This window comes from Chelmon rostratus, chromosome 4, assembly GCF_017976325.1.
Source record: "Chelmon rostratus isolate fCheRos1 chromosome 4, fCheRos1.pri, whole genome shotgun sequence".
NCBI lineage: Eukaryota > Metazoa > Chordata > Actinopteri > Chaetodontiformes > Chaetodontidae > Chelmon > Chelmon rostratus.
Genome location: NC_055661.1, coordinates 5,686,087 through 5,702,884, shown reverse-complemented (window position 1 = coordinate 5,702,884; position 16,798 = coordinate 5,686,087). Strand labels below are relative to the sequence as shown.

Below are 16,798 nucleotides of genomic sequence, written 5' to 3'. Positions count from 1 at the left end.
AATTAAAAATTTATGTTATGCTGAGTTTTGTAAATATATATGAAGAAGAGTACATGAGATTGTAAATATGTGGGCCTATCAACATTTTAATGTTTCATATTACTGCATGTCCACGCACTCGAATCAGCATTCTGCAGAAGCCTTGACGGAAAGAAGTAAAGGGAAAATGCCCGAACATAAATTTCTAAAGAAATATGACAAATATTTGCAAATCACGTTCCATGGGAAATAATCAGACAATAATACCTCCTGTAAGGGCATCTTGCCTCCAGAATACAAGTGGGAAATGAAAAAACATTGCATAATCATTATATACATACATTATATACAATACTTAAGTATAAGTGCTTTTATGACAGTCAGGGAGAGCAGCATTAGACACAACTCCTACCAGTACTTCATCCTTAGACTATGATTTCATCTTTGAAGCTGAGAATTGTACAAGAGAAATTATTTAATTAGATTTAATGATTAGATTTAACTCATGAGATGTTCTATTTGAATCTCTGGACCAGTGGTTGAATGTCCAATGATTAACCAGTGGTGGAAGAAGTATTCAGACCCTTAATTTACTTAATTTCGTAAAAGTATCAATACCACACTGTGAAAAGTCTCCATAAGTAGAAGTCCTACATTCAAAACCTTACTGAAGTCAAAGTATACAAGCAAACTGGAAAAGTAAGTTTTCCAAATGGGTCAGTAGCAACACAAGGAAATTATCTCCTCTTCTTTTCTTTGTGAGTCCCTCAGCTCTGCGTCTCTGTGGGTGTGATACTGACACACCCTGAGGACGTCTGCACCCACGTTTGCATCTGCCAAGTTTTCATTGTCTTTATCTCTGGTGGCGGCTCTGGTGGAACATGTATTCAGATCCTGTTCTTAAGTAAAAGTGATATCACCCTGTGATAGAAATCCTGCATTCAAAGCCTCATTTAAGTAAAACTATGAAAGTATTATAAGCAAAATGTAATTAAGTATGAAAAGTGAAAACAATGATTCTGCTGTAAAATAGCAAAATGCTCCCTGTCACTGCTTTACGGTCATATGATGTTTTTGGATTAATATTACTGCTGCACATGCTGTACATGTTTAAGGTTGATGTCATTTTAACTGCTTTATATACTGTTGACTGATTTAATCTATAACGCAATGCATCATATTCTATAAGATCATCTCATTTGTAGCATCACTGTCCTGCCAGAACCACATATCTCTAAAAAGTCAGCTTTCGTGAGCTCAGAAAAATGGCGACGTGACAATGTGTTTTCCAGCTAATCCAAGATGGTCTGAAATAGTTTATTTGGCTTAAGAATGGAAGAAATTTCTAATTCAAAATCACCAAATCTGGAGATATGTGGTTTTCACTGGATAGGAGGGGTATGAAAAATAAGAAAAACAGTTTTTAAGAAAGTAATTAAAGCTAGAAAAGTGTAGAGTAAGGAGTAAAAAAATTACAATATTTCCCTCTGAAATGTAATGATGAGTAAAAGTATAAATTTGTATGAAATGGAAATACTTGAGTGAAGTACAAATACCTCAAATGTATACGTAAGTCCAGCATAGTACACAGTGGTTACACAGTGATGGACACTTGGAGCTGCAGGATTCTTCATCTCTGTGTGATGGAATTTTATGTCACTTGACTGCACCTGGTGGGGGCCTTAGGGTCGTGGTCAGGTAAAGGGGTCGTCTTCAGGCCAGCTCTGGATCCAGGTGAAGGGAGAGGTCTGTTTTGCTCTGCTGGAGTAGAATGAAGCTGTTGGGTTGTTTAGGGAAAGTGGCGCCCTTCGGATAGGGAGAGAAGCCCCGTTGCTGAGGCGACCAAGGGCATAGGTGATAAGCTGTGCTGTCCTCCAGACATTGCAGGTAGACTGTCTCCTGTTAGAGGAATGTGTTGATGGCGACCTGAAGACGCTTGCAACATGAGCTGGGGAACGTGGACGAGCATAGTTTCTTGTTTAGGTATGGAGAGCCAATCAATTGATCACACATATTCTTAATGCCTGAAGAATGACCATGATTGGCCATGAACCAGATCTGGCGCTCCCAGCTAGGATAAAGGACTGATCATGGGATGCATCCCTCAGAATCGAGGTGGCACGAGGCAGAGTTCACACTGTGTTGATAATCTCTCTGTTCTCCTCGGCCGAGCATCAATAAACCCTCCTGCATTGAGACATCGAAGTCTCCAGACAGCTTTCATCGGGGGGGGCACGAGTAGACCAAATACAACATTTTTCTTTCAGACTCTTCACATAGTCAGCTCTTGAGAATTCAAACCTCATTTAACAACTGAGATCCAACTATTTCCCTTCCGTATCACTCGCCTGAGAAATCGAACCTCTCTCTGTGCATGAGGAGACGGAGAGCGTAACGAAGAGAAGACAGCCAAAGAGGGTCAAGGCAGAAAGTCTTGGACAGAAATGTGAGGACATTTCTTATCACTTGATATGCTGAATTTGCAGTTAGCTTCCCAGCTGAGAAAAGAAAACTTTTCCCATAAACATACCAGACAATGGACTGGGTTCTGGGTTTACACTGTCACATAAAGCCTCTCTCTGACGTCTGTATTTGTATTTGCCATCTACACTGGGAACTTTTCACATCCCTCAAAGTATCAGGTTGCTGTCCCATAATGAGCTTCATTTATCAGTGCAAATCAAACCTTTGAAGCAAGCGAGGGGCTCTGAGAACAGGAAGAGAAGAGGAAATCCACCTCCGACCAAAATTCAATTAGTTAACATAAATAATTTCACAACCTCATCTCAATTAAATCTCCAAGATCTGTTTATTTCTGCCTGACGTCTCAGTAAAATACACAGACACATTCCTTCTGTCCAGTGCTGGAACAAGGAACATAGATGATGAGACACAAGGATTTTTACCAGTTAAGCTGAGATCTGGTGACTGTGAAGGCAATAACATATGATCTGCATCATTTTCATGCTCATCAAACCATTCAGTGAGCCCTTGTGTCCTGTGGACGGGTGCTTTGTCACTCTGAAGGAGACCACTCCCATCAGGAGAGAAATATGTAATGAAGCTAGTTAGATTTTTTCCTCTTGTCACTTTGATCCAAGCTGCAGAGGTCACCTGGGCCTCAGCCATGTATGAGCGCCTGAATGCGTTCTTTCTCCATTTATTTATTGAGGTTTTCCCTTCAGTGGGTCACTCATGTGTATTCATTCGTACATATAAGTACACTTTTACAAGACTGCCATCCAGTGGTGTTCTTCAAGAGACTTGAGTATTTCCATTTTATGCAACATTATACTTTTACTCCACTACATCTCAGAGGCAAATATTATACTTTTTACCCCACCACACTACTGTCTGACAGCTTAGATACTAATTACTTTTCAGTTTACTATTCCTTAACCCTCTCCTGTCCAGTGAAAACCACATATCTTGAGATTTGGTGATTTTGAATGTGAATGTTTGTGATAAACTGAAGGAACTGTTTCCGTGTGGGTTGAAAATTCCCCTACTTAGATAAACTTTTTTTAAAAAAACTCTTGGAGTAGCTGGAAAATGCGTCATCACAAAGCTGAAAACAGGCTGCTTTTCTGTCTAGACTTTTTAGAGATACATAGTTCTCACAGGGCAGCGACTGTAAGAACATATGCTGATTTTATAGAATGTGATGCACTGCTGCAGATTAAACTACCCAACAATATATAAAGTAGCTAAAATGAGCTCAACCTTAAAAATCTATGCAGCAGTAAAATACAACATACACAAAAATACAACAGTAACATTAATCCAAATACACAAATATGGTACTAAAACACTGTCAGGGACCATTTTACAGCATAATGAGTGCTCTCACTTTTCATACTTTAAGTACATTTTGCTGATAATGCTTTCATACTTTTATGTAAATAAGGATTTGAATGCAGGACTTCTAACACAGGGTGATGTCACTTTTTTTAAGAACAGGATCTGAATATGTGTTTCACCAGAACTGCCATCAGAGATAAAGACAATAAAAACTGGCAGATGCAAACATAGGTGCAGACATCCTCAGGGTGTGTCGGTATCACATCCACAGAGACGCAGAGTTGTTTTCTTTGTGTTGCTACTGACCCATTTGGGAAACTTACTTTTCCAGTTTGCTTGCGGACTCAGTGTGACCCATGGGCCCCTCAGAAGGAGTGGGTGAATGCCGAGGGGGACATCAACTGGAATCTTGCTGAAGAACAAACGTATAACGACAGGGTTGATTGCTAGCTGCAATATGAAAGAGACCTTCTATCTCCTATTCTCTCAGTTGAACATAAACCTGCACTCTGTAGTGTTCCCACACACACAACACATGTGTGAAGGATTGAGGCTTCTGCACAGCAGTGGACACACAGTGAGAGTCAAATACCTCGAAACACACAGCGAGACACCTGCCGTCCAAACAAGAGAAGAGAAGAAGAGCCCCGAGTCAGGACAGAGCTCTGCGTTGTTCTCTTTTGATCAGGCGGGGTGGATGAGCAGACCGCTGTGCTTCTCAGGACCCCAGGCACTTCTTGTTTTTTTTCTTTTTTACACGAAGATGTTTTCTTAAGACAGTAATGAAATCACACCTCCCATCATGCTGTGCACTCTGGGAAGTCAGGCAGTGAGAGAGTGCTTTCACAGCGCTACTGACACTCTCAGCTGGAGCAGATGTTGTGATGTATGCTCAAATATACAAGAATAATAAGAGATTAGGAGCTGCTCTGAGTGTTTGATCGCTCCTGTTAAGATAGTGTCTCAAGTGATGTGAAATGTATCTCTCTGTCAGGGTCGATATGCTAAATTCTGCTCCTGAAATTGTGTTTACCTTGGCACTCTGGCAGATCAATTCTATAATAAATGTAACCAGTCAAAGCAAGATTTTCCTCTTAAATTTCCCCTGAAATAAGGTTAGAAGAACACCCTTTTTCCAGACTTTATGACAGTATCACATGCATTATATTCTGCATTTGATTCCTACCACATTTTGAAGCTATGATACTTGCAGTTTGCTTCATTGGCATCACCAAATCCAACATATCAACATATTTGGGATTTTCAGAAACTTGGGATTTTTATTCAAATTAGAGACACGGCTCTGTGGGTTCGAACACTGACCCCAACATATGTTTGTAAGACAGGAGGAGTTTTCTTGACAGTGAGACTGAGTAGGCTATTTGTTCCTCTGGCAGTGATGCACATTCAACAAGAATCATGTCCACAAAGTGCTGACTCATTAGGCCACAAGTCAACAGATCCTCCTCTGTGATGTTTTACCAGGATGTTTACTGAACTACGTTTACACAAAATGCAGGCAGGGCCATTGTGTTTTACAGTTTCAGAGCATTTTTTCATTTGGTTTTTGACAATGCTGCTGTAAAGAAACGTTACAGTGTGTGCACACACACTCCAAAACAAGCACACACAGTCAGCAGTGTTGCTACTGGATGTTGATTTCTCAGTGGATGTTTTTTTTTTGCCTGTTCCTGTGTGTAGGCTTGCTGCAAGTTTAAATCCAGAATATGGCAATTCATGTGAGTGGTGTAGAGTTGCATGTACAGTACTTTGTTACTTTTTCGTTAACTGTGGCAGGACTGAGACAGATGAAAAGCATTCTGGTGGACAATTAATGCATAAATGTCAAAGATTTATCTGGGGTCAGAGGGAAGAATATGTTTCCAGTGGTAAAGAAAGCAGATTTTGTACCTTGAATGGCATGTCTTTGCAGCTGCCAGCTTATGTTGTTTGTGTAGCTTATTGCTGAAGATTGTAGTATTTGTTCTTCTTGCACTGAAGTTCACTCAACAAGAATAATGTCCACAATGTGCTAACTCATTAAATGTATTGCTTAAATGTGAACCCATTAGATCCTCCTCTGTGATGTTTGACCAGGATGTTTACTGAAGTGTTAAGTTTAGAATGAGTATTTGTTCATCTTACAGTGGCACTCATTCAGCAGAAAGAGCTGCCATGTATAAAGTGTCTTAGCTTCATCCAGAGCCAGTAGAGACCCACATTTCATTGCTGCAGTGATTTTGAAAATAGATTATTTTTGGAAAAACAAAATCCTCTTTTTGCTTCAATGTCCCCTGATTTAGAGACTTAAATTTGAGACACACATGCCCAGGACCCTCAGGTTAGAGAGGGAAAGGCACTCTGATACCTAACAATACTTATATTGGATTCCTTCAGTACTACTTCTTGCTAACAAGACAAATAATGTTTAAAGATTATTTTTATTGTCCTGGTATAGACTTTTGGTCTACAGACCACCTGTCATCTGAATACTGCAAATTCCTTGAAATATGTCCACAATTCTACAGAAATTGCAACAAAAAGTGTTATAGAAGGATTCCTTATTATTCTGAACATTTTAAGAAATGGAACAACTCTATATATGTATGGAAATGCTGTGGTGCTTTAAAATATGTGCAGGGAACCCTACATATGCACTTATTCAGTAACTGATATGATAGTGGGAGAAACAGCATTGTGGGGAAAAAAGCAAACAAACATTTAAAATAAAAACTGCAGTAGTTCAATGAAAATGACCTACAATTCTCTCTGTTATTTTGAAACCACAAAAGAGTTGAGTTCTAATTTTTTCTTAAATGTTTCCCAGTTTCATGGTTATATTTCAAATTCCATCTTTATTTATCAGCATGACATAATTTCATTATGTGTCAATCTAGCTCAACACATTTTTTTCTTATTTAAGTAAATGTAACAGACAATTGTAGAGACAGAATAGGTTCATGAAAGAATAGCAAGAAATTTTTAAAATGTTAGGGAATAAATTTGGGGATTTGCACAATAAAACTATGTCTAGTACTTGGAATAATGAAGTATATTCCGAACAACTACAATGAAATACTGAAAACTTTTTTTGAGATTCTCTACGTAACAATAAATAGCCACACAAAACAACCTTTCGGATATAAAACAGGAAGCTACCTTTCCCCCTCCATCCTCCAGGGAGCGCTGTACGGAGCCACCTCCAGCTCTCGCAGAGACCCTACCCTCTTAACTGAAGCCTCCTCTGTTGCTCCCAGATACTCTCTTTCCATTGGCTCGTCTCATCGCCGCTTCCTGATATGTACTACAGCCAAGCCCCCAGGAAGTGCGCCGGCTTTGAAGCAAATTTGACAGTACGTCTATCTGCGGACACACAGTAGCTTTTTGTCGGTTCTGTCGTAAGTTTCGCACTAAACATCCAGACGGTGAGAGATGGCCCAGTGTTCCGAGCCTGCTAACGTTAGCTCCGCGGTGAACGGAGAGCCGAAGAGGGAGAGGAAGGTGGCCGTTATCACCGGCATCACTGGACAGGTAACGTTACTCATTCATACTCCAGCATCTATTCACACTGTCGGATTCCTACAGTTGCTCAAAGGCAAAGCCACGAACAGCTGACTTTCTTCTGGACTTTTTATTATTTCTTTTATTTTTTAAAAGACCTTAACGTCTCCTAACTTCCGGTGCGGTTGACACCTGTGCCAGGTCAGTATCGCCGCGGTCGAAAAGTGGCTGATGGGAAAGTTATGCCACTGGTGCGTTAGCGGCACGTGCCGATCGTTAGAGCGGTATGCCGCTCGTGTTCCACCGGCAGTAGGCACCGGTGAAGATAAGCTGTTATTAAAAAAAACAAAAACAAAGACAAACAAAACACTGTGTGTCCAGCACACATGGACATATAGACTAAACTCTCTCTCTATCACACGCTGGCACCCCTTGAAGAACCGGTGGAACCAGACGTGGTATAGTCTACCACCACCGAGTGACTACCTTTGCCCTAAAATGATATCTGACCCGTGTTTTGTCTGTGGTGTGTAAACTGTGCTAATCCCTTACATTGACCATGCTAGCCAAATGACACTGAAGCTGTGTGTGAAGCTATTGTCTCATCAACATTAACTTTCCCTGTTTCAATGTAATGGCAGAGGGGAAGAGAAATATTTCTTGTCCAAGACAACACATGCTTCCATTACAAGGAAGTTGTCAGGTTACACATTAGCCATCTTTCCATTAAGTGATGTTTGCCCACTGAAATTCCCCCTGTAGCAGCTAAATAACACCAACTAGCTGGGCAAGCAGGTTGTTAGAGGATGTGAACTCTGCCCTAATGTTCCCTCAGTGATCCTTCCATTCAGGGCTGTGTTTATATCATGATCATATACAGGTTTTAACTGCGTCTCCTTGTCACCTGCGCTCTTGCTTCTCTGCTATCTCAACATCAAGGACCAGAGTGGAACTAAATCTTGCACTTTGTTGAGTCATCCTTGACATTTTTGTAGTTGTGTGTGATTGGATGTAAACTGAGTAGCTAAGTGACCCGAAAGTGAAGTGGAGGATGTAGAACATGGCCTGGCAGGGTTGAAATCCTTATCACAGTGTTATATAAGGTCCATACTGTGTCATATTTCACAATTAGGGCATCAAACAAATGATTATTTCAATGATTGATTATTATCCTAATTAATTGGTTAATTGTTAGTATGTTATTAATATTTTGCTGTTTCAGAACCCAAAGATATTCAGTTTACTATCATGACAAAGACATGCACCAAATCCTCACATCTGAGAAGGTGTGAAGATGAAACAAGCAAGTGTTTGATATTTTTTTTCTTGAAAATTCCACAAACAACTGGGTAGTTTCTTCAGCGGTGTGAATGCTAGATGTCGAAAAGCTTATTGCTTGCTTTAAAAGTTGAATAATGTCAATAACGTAGATGTAGGGAAGATGTGAAATTTTCTAAGGTTTATTGAAAAGCTGACACTTTACTGAATTGCTGCCTTTAATTTGAATGGAGAAGCAGCTGAAGGTGATTGAAGAGCTGGGATTAGGATGAAGGATGCAAAATGTGCTATAAACTGGGAGCTAAACTGCATAGCTGGTCTTCATTAGCATGACGAGGCAGCTGAAGGAGTATGTATAATGGCTGGGAGCTAAATTGCATTGCCTGACTAATGGCTTGGAGCTAAATGCATTTGCTTGACTAAAGAATGGATGGCAAACTGCATTGCTTGACTTAGATGCAGCCCACTATATGTGCAATTCACCTAAATAATCACAACGCAAACAAAAGTCTGAACAATGGGCAGAGAGGAGTGGTAGCCTGGCAGAACTGGCCTTACTGGTATTCATGTCCAAAGAGAATGACGTCAGCGTGAGTCAGTGGTTAAGTGACACTACAAGAGTGATGATGGTGTCAAGAATGTTTGCTATCATATTACTCTTATGGCTTTGTTTTTTGGAGTTTCTTTGCCAAGAGGTGGGGATGTTGTGTCAATAGGAAAGGATCAGGACCCGTAATTCATTCATTACGTCATGACAACTCAGGCCACATTCGTCTGTCTATGTGGTTGAGCTTTTGCTAGCACGCTGCCTCTCTCTCTCTCTCTCTCTCTCTCTCTCTCTCTCTCTCTCTCTCTCTCTCTCTCTCTCTCTCTCTCTCTCTCAGCTTTGGCACTATGAAAAAATTCTTATAACGGTATTGTTAAATTCTGTGATTCCATCTGTTTTCTGCATTGTGGAAATCTTAGGGCCCTATAAACTCTTGTGACATTTACTGATGATCAAAGTAATATCTTTTTCGCATTGTCATTGTCCTCTTCGATAATAAAGTTTATTATTAAGTCTGAAATGTACTGCTTCAGTACATGTCTATGTCATAACTTTTATTAGACCCCAAACTGAGGGATCCCCTTTATTTACTCTGTGTTTAAAAAAAAAATTAAAAAGTTCATATTGGCCAAACTATCATCTTCCATCCTATTGCATTATTATTTCTTGTCTCAGCGTATACCTTGCTCTGAGCACAGGTGTGTATAAATCAATAAATCTGAAATCAGTATTAAGGATGAGCCCAAAATTTGTGGTTTGATATGAAAAAAGTAAAAATAATATATTTTATTAAAATAAAATGAAGACACTCAGTTGTGCTATTTCATCCCCCATCCACCCATGCTGAGTATATAATGAGACATTCAGATTCTCAGATTTTGTTGATACCAATGGCATAATGATTCTGCATATTTGTCCTTCGTCCTATTTGTTCTTGCTTATTAATTCTCATCATTTCCCTTATTGATTCCTGATCAGTTACGTCGTAAAAACAGTAGGTCTACACAGGTTTTCAGCATCATGCAGCCTCTTTATTAACTCTGAGTCTGAACACAGTGTAGAAATGCATGCATGTGACAGAGGTGTGCAGAAGCTCCACAGGTTAACCGCTGTTTAATTTGGAACCGGTTCTCATCTGGAACGGGTTCTCGAATCCCATCCCTATATACCGTGGTATCTATCCCTGTAATATCTGTAGGTTTATTAGGCCATTGCAAGCAATGTTGATGGGATTTACATCAAGTGCCTTGATTTGTCAGGTATTTATCAGACATTCCAATATGATATTTTATCCATAAATGCAAATGAATTAGCATAAAATGTCCTATATATCAGTACATATTGTGAAATGTTCTATATATCAATAAATATTGGAAATAAAACTTAAGTAAGAATTGATAAGCCATGATGGCAGTTTTTTTTTTTTTCATACTGCTTCTTCTTTCAATCAGCACTTATGTAGTGGTGAGATATTTGCATCAGTGGTTGTGTGTATGTAAATAGAAGTGTGTGTATCTTTTGTTGTAGTGGTGTGTGCATTGTCAGTTTCTGGGAGTTAATTTTCATCAGAGCAGCATAATAATAAGCTAGCTATAATAATAATTAGCAGAGACTTGGGGATTGTTTCATGGTATGAGGTGAAAGTTGTCAACTGACAGAGGTCTTGGAAAGTCATTTTAAACCTCTCACATTCTTTTGTCAAGTAGTACTTTTCAAAGCATCTTCTCCCCTCGTCCTCTCTAAAAGAAAACAAAGAATAGCAGCGTTAATTCATTTTTATTCTGCCTGTCATGCCGATACCGGTGAATACCGAGAGCCAGTGCAGGAGGCGTGCAGGCAGGCATCTGGATAGACCATCTCCGAAGTCACTAGCCAGGGTGTCGGGGTCACAGTGATGCCATAAATCGCCTGGTGAACTACTGTTCATAAATTTCAGGGCAGCATGCTGTTCAGTCTGAATATTTTTGACTGCTGTCTCAGTGTGAAGTATTGGGGTGAGAGGGTGTGAGTTATGGGAGACCACCTTAGTGCCAAGGCAGCGCTGCAGAGCCGGGCAGGGGCTCTGGCCGATAGTGCTGTTTTACGATCCGGGGTTGTGAAGAGGACAGCTTTGGCCCCTCTGTTCAACAGTAAAACTTTATTTTGGCTGAGAGGTTCAAACTTCTTGTTCAGCTCCTCTGGTTGGGAAAACAACTTCACTGTGATACGACCCCTCGAACTGTTTGATGCTCCTGCTGCAAGCCTCTTTTCTTCATCCTTTGTTGGCGTTTGATACACTCCTCTCATTCCTTCCTCCCTCCTTCCACTGACTCCACTGTTAGCAGCGCAGGGTAGAATCTGAGTGAGTGCCAGCAATAATAATCATAAAGCTAAGAATCTGTGCACACATCTCCTCTGTTGCTCATAATGGCTGCTGATGGCTCCTTCAAGGCTGATTCCTCCTCTGAATGAAGTCTGGTAACTTGCAGTTAGACAGGAAGAGATGTGTGTTCAGCTGCAGTTTGTGGTAAAAAGCTGAATCAATTTAGCCAACAAGCAAACTGCATATGTCAGCCTTAGTGTCAGTGGTGGAATGAAACTAAGAACATTTACTCAAGTGCTGTTCTTAAGTACAAATTCCAGGTACTCTACTAGAGTATTTCCATTTCATCCAACTTTATACTTCTACTCCACTGCATCTCAGAGGCAAATATTGTGCTTCTTACTCCCCTTCCCTCAGATTGCACATAACTCAATGATTTTATAAACTATGATGCAGTTCTGTAGATTAAAGTAGCCAACAGTATATAAAGTAGCTAAATGAGCTCAACCATAAACATTTACAGCAGTAAAATGCAATTTACACAATAATGCAGTAATATTAACCCACAAACATCATATATAATACACTGAAGAGTTTTACTGCACGATGAATGCTTTTGCTTTGATAACTCATCATACTTATTTTAACCCAAACCTTGATCCTTTCTTAAACCTAGTTTGGTTAGCTTGTTTCTGGAAAAGGTCCGGTCCATCCTGAGAGCGATCAGCCTGCCAACCCCTCTCAATGAGCCAAAAAGTCTGTATTTCATAGTTCATCCATTCTACGGATGATTGTGGAGAATCACAAAGTTGTCTATTAGATGCAGGAGGTGTCACTTGGGTTTATTTTCGTTCGCCAACTCTGTATTAAGTTTCAAACTGAGTAGTTTTGTTTCCTTCCTGCGATCCTGAAGAAGATTTTTTTGTTGGGATAACGACTCATTCACTCACTAGTTTTATATTATATATAAAACAGCACATATTTCATAGTTTTTCTGTTGTACAGAAGCTGATACTCACAGAGAATTATAAAGCCTGTTTATTAGATGCAGGAGTGTAGCTGGAGATCATTCACAGTGATCCTGTACCAGATGAATGTGGTTTTAATGTGGCCTATTTCCCCATGGTTGACAGTGTTGTCATGGTGGCGTTAACTGCTGGAGACAGTGTTGTGTGTTGTTGCTGCTGCTGAGTACACACATTGACGTTACACCAGAGGATTTGCTATCAGCTCCTAAACTGCAGATACAGAATGTGTCTCGTTTTCTCCTAGACACAGTTTCTACAGCTCATGTACACGCAGTCGTAAGAATAAGTCTGAGTCAGAAAATAATATGGACCAACTGTCTGAACCTTGTGTGCCTCTGTCTCATGCTGGCCCAATCACAACAGATGTGACATTAATTCATTGGTTAAGTGTTATTTTATCACCAATTGTCCCATATGTCTGACCTTTTAATGAAAATATGATACAGACCTTTGAGTAATAATTTTGAGAACCCCTGATCTCACTGTAACAAAAACAAAACGGCTAGGGGAAAGTGAGCATGATGGTTAATAATTGCAACATCATGGGAATATTTTTTTTTAACTTTCTATATACTAAAGGTTCCATAGGGGGGAACTTCTGTGGCTCCATGTTGTCATGGATTTATAAAGCAGCTAGTGCTGAGACACTGCTTGCGAAGCACGACTACACAAAAACACTCTGATGATTGGCTCTCTGACTGAAATGAGTTTCTGGCCAGGATTATAGACAGGGTTACAGGACACAACAGGCTGAACAAAAAGCATGGGCTGGGCCAAACTAATTCTCTGAGGGACGAAATTAAACACTGAAACTACCCGTACCCAGGATGTGTTTTCTGTGTCAGCCCCGGGGGGAGACCTCTGAGAGACCCGACTCACAAGTCTCTCTGAGTAGAGTTACAATAAACCACTGTTTCACAAAGCAAAATGTGAACAGATTTCCAGGAATCCTGGATAAAACAGGTTATACTTGAATTGAATTTCAGCACCCTGGATAAAACAGGTTTTTATTCTTCAGTGTTTCAGATTGCTCTTGTAATGACAAAACACCAAAAGGGAGAGCGGCAGAGATTGTGGAACAAGTTGGTTTCCTGTGATAGTTAAGGTGTGACTGGCCTCTCCTCACAATACAAAAGGTCTCACTCAGGTTTCTGTCAATCACTGTGGAATATTGTGTGCCACAGAATTCACTGTAGTGTAGAAAGGCAGGCAGTTGGATCAGGGTACACAAAGACGGTATCAAGAGGAAAAAATAAAATCAAGATTATTTTCTTCAACAGTAGCCATACATTGAATAAACTTAACATTTTCTATAATTACTTGTCGCGTTACACTAGTCACACTAGTCTCTCAGTGGCTATTCCGGGATACTCAGTATAGATAAATCAATATGGCTGAAATGGACTCTTGAAAATGCTTCTTGCATGCTGCTGGTATTGCTGCCATCAAGCTCTGTTCATTTGCTTCAGTGACATGCCTGGTGTACATGTGCTTGTGGGTGTTGTGGGCTCCATTAAACCCTATCAAGCCTAATTGCAGACCAGTGGCGTGCTTGGCAGCTTCTCCCTGCGGTCTAAAGAAAGCACATTAAAGTGATTCGTCTGTAGCTTGTACACAATGACAAATAACCTCACGTACAACCATGAACTCAGTTTGCATAAATACATAATGCCTGCAGGCACACAGACCAAGGCTCTTTGTGCCTGTGTTTTCTTTGTTTGGGTCCAACAAAAAAACAAAACCAGAACTAGCTTCCATTAGGTATTTTTGACAGAATGCTAGGCAGGTGATCAAACCCTAATTTGGTATCAAAGGTTGAGCATTGCCAGTGATACTATTGATAAAGGCCCCAAATAATTCACTGTCCCACCAGCAGGGGGTACTAAGCTCATAGTACTGGGGTTTGTTCAAGGACATCATCTTCTCTTCTCTTCTCTTCTCTTCTCTTCTCTTCTCTTCTCTTCTCTTCTCTTCTCTTCTCTTCTCTTCTCTTCTCTTCTCTTACTACATCATATTTGGCCATACTGTTACAATATATACAAATATGATCAAATGCCAAACATCCAATGCTCTTTGCTTCTCAAATGTGAGTGTTTGCTGTTTTTTTGGTCTTTGATGATGGGGATTTGAACTGGTAATTGGACAAAACAAACAATTTCAATAAGTCATCTTGGGCTCTGGGAAATTTTGATGGCCGTTTTTCACTTTAATCTGATTTTACAGACCAGATGCATAATCAAGAATATAATCTCTGGATTAAACAATATAAACATAATTGTAGTTGCAGCCCTACACACACAGTCAGGCTTCCCCAACATTTCCCACATTGAAAAATGTTGCAGTTCTTAGAAATATTTAATCATAAATTGTTAAACATTCATTAGAATCATAATTAACAGACATCAGATGCTGCTTCTCCAGCTTTGTCTGTCATATGTTTTAAACATTTCCCAAGGGCACATTGTTTTTAATGCGATGGACAGAGCTGAATTTTTTCAGCTATATTTCCTGTTGCTTGAATTTTTTTTATTTTATTGTTGACAGGATTGCATATACAGCATTGTTTTATTGTCAGTCACCTGTTAAGATTGTTCACAGAGTGCATCTCACCAATATAAGCTTGAAAATAAGTTAAACTAATAAACAACAGTGTTCTTTCTGGTAAGAGTTTTGGCCACAGCTAAGGATCAGCACTGAACCTCGATACTTGTGTACTTTTGATGTTAACCACAATGTGTTTGTTTCATGTCATGTTGAAACTGTCACGTAACAAAACATTGCGTAGAATGTCTGGTCAGAGTGCCAGTCTTTTTTGTTTTCTTCCGGTAGTCCCTCATTTTAGTTAGCTAGTGTTTGCAGTGATGAACTAAGCATGCTGGAGTGATATGATTATGTTAGTACTTGAGAAACACACACACACACACACACACACAGCAATGTCACCTTCTGATATTGATGCGTATCCATCCTCTTAACCACACCACACGCTGATGATGTGTTAATGATGATGATGATGATGGGAATGTTGATTGGAGCTAATGATAGCGCTCAGGGGGTCGGGGGGGGGGGGGGGTTTGAGGAGCGAACATTGTTCACATTTTTCCGACACATGGAGTGATTTAGTCTAACATCAACATCAGATTTAGTTTTTTTTTTTCTTCTATCCCTTTCGCTCTTTGCTGATTTTTTTTTTGTGTTTGCATGTTTCGGGAATTCTGTTTCACTTTGTCCTTCTTAACCTTTGTTTCCCTCGACTTTTAGGTTATGTTGTTCGTTGCCACTTTTGAAATAGTGGAATTTCAAAGGCATAGAGTTTTACACCACACATGTTTCAAATCTGTAATATGTCTAAGATTTTGTTTTTGAAAGCATTTAATATGACTAGTGTCTGTAATTATACAGTGCATGCTTGTCATTACTCCCATGTACCTTCTATTTGATTGTTGGTGACAGTGAGTTCTTTTCATGTGTTATGGCGTAATTGAATTGAATTATAGCCTTTTAAGTACTAAAGATGTTGGATTTCTTAAACATGAAAATCAAAGTCTGTATGGCAAGAACAATGCCAGCGAGTTCACCACACTCTGTTCAGAGGCAGTAAAAGGTTTCACACCTGTGCCTGAATGCAGCATGAGTTTTTTGCACTCTTGCTCCCCCTGCAGACCATCCTTGCTAATGCAGACAATCCTCAACATTCAGAGGAGGGACTCAGTTAACGCTGGTGAAGCATATAACACAATTGTGTTTTACTCAGTCTAATACAATTAACGTTCACCCTCCTGTTGCTGAACCAGCCTTTTGGCTTACAGTGTTCAGTGTTGTTGTAGAGTAAAGAGATCATATTGTGTCAGGGGTTGAAATAAGTCTTTAAGGAGTTTGTGCAGTGGCATCGGCCAGGCAGGTGAGCATGTATCTGTGTGTGTACGTGCGTGTGTCCAACCTCCTGCTCTTACTAAGCGCCCAACTCCCCATAACAGGAAACAGCGAGGTGAGGCCAGGGTTTATGGGCTAATACGGCCTCAAAGGAGCCTCTTGTTTTGAAACAGAGCTGCAGCTCTTCATGCTTGTTTTCCATATTGGTCTGGCGTGGAACGCTTTGACCCTGGCACGGTGGCAGGAAAACATGACACCGGCCGGAGCTTTGAACGCCGTGGGGACAGGAGAGGGGCTTTTTGTGCCCGTGCCCATCTCCCCCTCTGGGTTAGGCAGAAACAGGTTGTGCATCAGTGCCAACTGACCGCACAACCTGAGTGCTCAACCTGCAGAAGCTGAAAATTATCTTAAAAAAATATTTAGAGTAGCACTAAGGCATACATTAATTTTTATAAAACAAATAAAACATTTGCTGTTAATGTGTCTTTA

The 16,798-nt window shown here is 40.1% G+C and overlaps 1 protein-coding gene across 1 annotated transcript in view; it reads left to right on the top strand.

Moving 5' to 3' along the window:
* Positions 1-7,084: 7,084 nt before the first annotated feature.
* gmds (GDP-mannose 4,6-dehydratase) overlaps positions 7,085-16,798 on the top strand; it is a 156,655-nt gene continuing 146,941 nt past the window's right edge. The window contains exon 1 of the mRNA XM_041935297.1: positions 7,085-7,311. Coding sequence (XP_041791231.1) covers positions 7,213-7,311 — 99 coding nt within the window. The 5' untranslated portion in view covers positions 7,085-7,212. The remainder of the gene's footprint in view (positions 7,312-16,798) is intronic.